This window comes from Teleopsis dalmanni, chromosome 1 (assembly GCF_002237135.1).
Source record: "Teleopsis dalmanni isolate 2A chromosome 1, ASM223713v2, whole genome shotgun sequence".
Lineage (NCBI taxonomy): Eukaryota > Metazoa > Arthropoda > Insecta > Diptera > Diopsidae > Teleopsis > Teleopsis dalmanni.
This window is the reverse complement of record NC_051846.1, coordinates 2,850,577-2,855,892: the sequence shown is the minus strand read 5'-3', so window position 1 is coordinate 2,855,892 and position 5,316 is coordinate 2,850,577. Positions and strand designations below refer to the sequence as shown.

The window sequence follows — 5,316 nt, the reverse complement described above, 5'->3', positions numbered from 1 at the left end:
TTTATGTTCGAACTACAAATTATTTTCGAATTTTGCTTGCAAACAAAAATTTGCATCTGTTAGTGAAAAAATGGGAATCTTACCAAAGTCCAGCAAGTATAAACGCTGGCTTTTAGTAAGATAACTACTTTTTTAAAGCAGTTAAAATCTTGTAAAAGTTAAAATTAATGGTATAGAAATACCTATAAGATACAATTTTTAAGAGCATCGATGTAATTACTTTCTTACTCATTTTTAAGAAAACCGGAACCAGTTGATAATAACATTCACCGATGTTATAAAATACGTTTAAAAGAAATTAACTTTTAAGACAATGTTCGAACTCAGGTAGGCTTTGTGCACCTGAAGTAAGTTGTCGTTCCAGCATAACCTAACTAAACTCGGTACCCCTATTCTAAATTCTAATACATTATCTTGTAAAAAGCAGACCCATCTTGTGTTATAGTATCATATATGTTTAATAATTTTAATGTTAATGGAAACTATTTTATTACTTTGTCTGAGTTTTTAGTATTAATCTTAAACGTTTTCTTAAACCGGAGGACTGTGATAGATGAATGTACAGTTAAAAATATTTTAAATTTGTTTTATTTACATAATAAAAAAGAAAAGAAAATTTAGTATATTTAAGTATATAAATTGTTAAGTATTTAATTTAAATATATTTAAATAGGATACTCTGTAAAAATAATAATATTAATTTATAAAAAATTCAAAGTTATAAAGGAATTATAATTGTTTATAATATAAACAAAATAATTTAAGATAAAAATTCCCTAACAGAATTTAAGTATTAATTGCATATAAGAAAAGGCAAAAATTAAATTATAAATAAATAAATAAATTAATATCAAATACTCAATATAAAAAGACGGCAAGTGTAAAATATTGAAGTTTCTGAATGTAAAAGTTTCTTAACATTGACATTAATTTCGATTTAATAATCTCTTACTGTTTCACAACTACAATATTAAAGTTTTTAAGTGTATTTATAAATTTTTAACAAATCTTGATGTGTAAAAAATTTAATATAATAATAACTAAGATTATATATACAAATAATTAAATATTTTAAAACACAAACTCCGTAAGAAAATTAGCATGAACAACAAAATAAAAATGATGAAAATAATTAAATAAAAAAAATTCCAAATTGAAATAAAAAATTGGTTTTATTTAAAAGTAAAACAAGAATATTACAGAATATGAAAAACAAAAAAAAATAATAAATTATTATATTAACAGCTTAACTACTAACTGTTCGCAATTTTTAGTTATTTTTAAACCACACAAATTCATAATCCTTTAATGTATTTTCTTTCGATTGGACTTTCGTGTCTAATTTTCGCCAGCGGATACGTGGTTGGTAACCATTTTCGTTGGCCACATATTCGATGGTACGCAAAATATCATCATCACCAATAGAAAAATAGTTGCCTTCCTTATTGCCGTTTCGTGAACCGGTTTCCGTGTGCCCATTGTAGTCGAGTATGTATTTGAAACGGTACAAGTCACCAACTTCACCAGCACTACCACCAGCAATCCCACCACCAATAGCACTATTACCTACCCTTAGATCGAATTTAGGATTCACCCCACTCTGTGATTGACTACCTGTTGATCCGATTGAGTTTTGTGGGAAAGTTATGGCATTGCTTGGTGCTGAAATAAATGTGTTACGTAAATAATTTTGCTATAATTTTGACTTATTTACCGTTTGGTTGCTTAGCTGCAGTCTTTAACGGTGGGATATTTGCGCCAGGTGGCGCACTGCCAGTTGGTGTCCTTGCTGCGTTTAATGTAGAAGGTCCTGTGCAAAAGACAGCTTTTAGTAAATATAGATTCTTATTTTGCTATAATTACCATTTAATGGTGTGAATGTTTTTGTACCCACTTGGCTACCGGTTTGTGTCTTAGTTATAGCAGAATTTAACAAATCACCTATAATTTTTATATTATAAGCACATTTTTGGGAATAGAAAGAAATGATAAAATTAAATGTTATTGAATAGTTTAAGTCAGAATAATGAAATGTACAGATGCTTTTTAAATGGGGTTAAGATTATTTTAAGTGTGAATATGTTTATTAAAGACATTAAATGTTGTTTAACCTTATCGCCTACTTATCACATATTCCCAGTTGGCCATATTCTCATTGACGACATCGTTATCAAGACTATTTGTTCATTAAGTGACTGTTTGCATCACTAGACTCTTACACAAGCAATAAACTAAACCAAATATACATCGGAAAATATAAAAAGAACGAAATATAGCTTTATATATAATATATAATATAGCTTTGTTCTAACCACGTAACAAGATAATGCGTTGATAAACGCTTCATTGGGAAAAATTCCTCAGTCAGCAAAAGAAGTTACATTTGGATATAACTACCTATTTTCTTGGAATAAGATCCATTTATGCATTTGTTGTTTTTTGGGTCATAGCATCAGGTTTCACATCGAGTAGAAGCATCAATGCTAACATTCTTCTTGAGTAATATTAGTTGCCAATCAAAGCTACTTCTAATCCAGTGTACGAGATTTTATTCCCGTTTTACGATAGGCATGTTTTTTAAAGTGTAGATAATATTCTAGGATTAGATGCCGTTAAAGCTTTACATCCTTGTGCTTTTAACACACTTATCAGTATAATAAACCGCTAAACGTTTTTTTTGAAATTCCAAAAAAATTCTATCGAAATTAATTGAAACCACATTTTTGTATATAGTTTCTTACTTGTGAGGAAATAAGGGGATTGAAGACAATTTTCTCATTTATTCGATCATGGTAACAAAGATGGAGTCAGGTTAGTTTTCATTTCGTGAAGAGATCTTCGATATTTTTTGATTCCTATTAAGAAAAGGAAAGATATATATTACAGTTTAGTTTCCTTCATATGAACCACGTAGTTTACACACAGAAGTTATATATAAAAATCAGAAGGTTTTCGAAACAAATAGGGACAGAATATAAAGAATGTCTATAAGGAGATTAAACGATGTAGATGAGAAATTTTTCCTATACCTTGCGTTTGAATACTTTTGGTGTTTATGAGACTGTTCGAAAATAAAGGTGGCAACGAAAATGATGGTGACACACAAAATGGTTATCAACAATGTTTTCGGTATAATCTTACTTGTCTTGCTTGACTTTCCTGTACTATGTGCTACAGTGTTCTCTTGTGTTGCTTGTGTTGTGTAAGTGGGTGTGACACTTTTTGGTTTAGTATTAACAGTTTTTTTAGTGACTTCATACTTAATTGGTGTTGCAATGGTTGTTACTGTATCGACAACTGTTGCAGCGATGTTTTTCATATGACTAGGATTTCTATTATTTTTATTGCTAATTGTTTTTGTTGTTGTAGTTAATAAAGGTATACCTTGTTTAAATTCTTGTGTTGTTGGAGTAATTGGTAGTGTTTGTGTTTTGAGATTTGGGAGATTTAATTGTGTTTCACATTTTGTAGTAGCAACATTATGTTGTGTTAAGTGTGATTGAGGTAAAATTTCAATTTTAGATTTCTTATCTGCACCAATTGGTGTACTACTGTCTACACCATATGAAATATCAGCTTTGTTTTCTGTGTTTTTATTTGTTGAAAGAATATTTTGTGTATTTTTTGTGTACTTTGTAACATCTTTTCGAATATTGCTTATATCTTTTCCAAGCTGTGATGAAATTTGAATTTGATAGTCTTTATCTTCGTTCGAAGTTGATTTCTTTATAGCTGACTCAATACTCTCAGGATGAACCAATAAATTTTCTGCACTACTTTTATTAATTGAGTCTTTTGGAACTTTTTCATTTAGTCGTTCGATAGATTGTGAAGGTGTAATTGTTTTCGATGATGTTTGATCCTTTAAACTCGTTGGTTTACTTGACCTGGACTTTGCTGCCGTATTAGTAGTTTGTGATATACCACTTGGTTTATTGGTTCTCGATGTAAATGGCTTTATACTGGCAATATCTTTATTAAGCTCCGTGCTTTGAGGAGTGTGTGTTGTGTGAATATTTGTTGTTAAATCTGCGGGGACTATTTGTTCTGAGGCAGAATTGGTTTGTTGTGGAGTTTTAATGCCAGTAAGTGTTGGTGTATAATCGACTTGATTTGTAATAATTTGTTTTGGTGTGATGTGTAAATTAGGTTTTATGTTGCTGTTGGGTTTATATACTACATATGTGTTAGGACTATGTTCTGTTGCTGTACTAAGTTTTGGAGTTTGTTGTGTTGTTGGTGTCTTGACTTCACCAGATGTTTTGTACTGTATATTGTTTATGGTTTGTGCTATATTTTGTTGTGTCTTAATTCTATTGGGCAGTATTGTGTTGGGTATATCCTTATGTGTTTTAAATGTTTCAACTATATTAAGATTGTTTGTTATAGTTTCCTTAATTGGTACTTTGTTTGCTGTTTGTGTTGCTACACTCTCGATGATATCTTTTTCTTTAAAGTCTTTCTCATTGCTATCTGTTTTAATTGTATAAATTTTACCTAAATTTGTATTCATAATCATATTCGTGACAAGTTTCGTTAGTGGTTTGTTTGGCGGTGTGAGTGTTGAAATCGGTTTTGATAATGGACGTATTTCAGTCTTTTTATTTGCATCCTGGGTTGCTGGTTGTTTGCCATTGCCGTTTTTCAAGAAACAGCCTGAGCAAGCTTCTTGATAGAAGTTATGTTTCGGTAATGGCTTTGGTGTGGTTGTTGTTATTGGAGATTGCTTGGGTACTACAACCATATCAACAGTTTCTGCAAAATATAAAATGTATTATAAATATTTGAAATATAATTTTCATTGTGTACTTACTAGGTGGCGATTCATATGGATAGTTTCTCATAGCTAATATACGAAACTTTCCCTCCTCATCAGTTGCATACACCGTCACATGGTAAATGCCATCGGCCGTTATGAAGCCAAATTCGCCCATCACAATGCCACGCTCGTCTTTTCAAAGAAACCAGAAATTTTATATTTAATTTTTAATACACTTTTGCATATTAACAATTTAATGATTTTTTTATTATTATAATTTATACTTAGTATTTTTTTATTCAAATTTTCATTTGTTTGGTATGTTCTAAATTTGCGTATTAAACTGGATTAACAGGAGTAAATCGTCTGTTTTTTTGTTGGCGTCGGAAAGCTACTTGGTACTATGGAAGCCAAACAAACAATTCTATAACCATTCACAGTCCATTGTTTTATTGACTTGTAGCCATAATGTAGCCATAACATTTCCAAAATTCATTAATATTAAATTTGATGATGTTTATTATCATTTAAAATCAGTAAGAACGATTTCGTATAAA

The 5,316-nt window shown here is 30.0% G+C and overlaps 1 protein-coding gene across 2 annotated transcripts; it reads right to left on the bottom strand.

The window, feature by feature from the left end:
* Positions 1–1,212: 1,212 nt before the first annotated feature.
* On the bottom strand, positions 1,213–4,951 carry LOC119670170 (protein lethal(3)malignant blood neoplasm 1-like; the record flags this gene model as incomplete). 2 transcript variants are annotated; one of them, XM_038080326.1, is given in 5 exon segments in its annotated part: positions 1,213–1,662; positions 1,715–1,810; positions 1,864–1,941; positions 3,142–4,755; positions 4,814–4,951. In XM_038080326.1, coding segments are annotated over 5 exon segments (2,318 nt in total), but the record flags the coding sequence as incomplete, so codon positions are not given.
* Between the last annotated feature and the right edge of the window lie 365 nt (positions 4,952–5,316).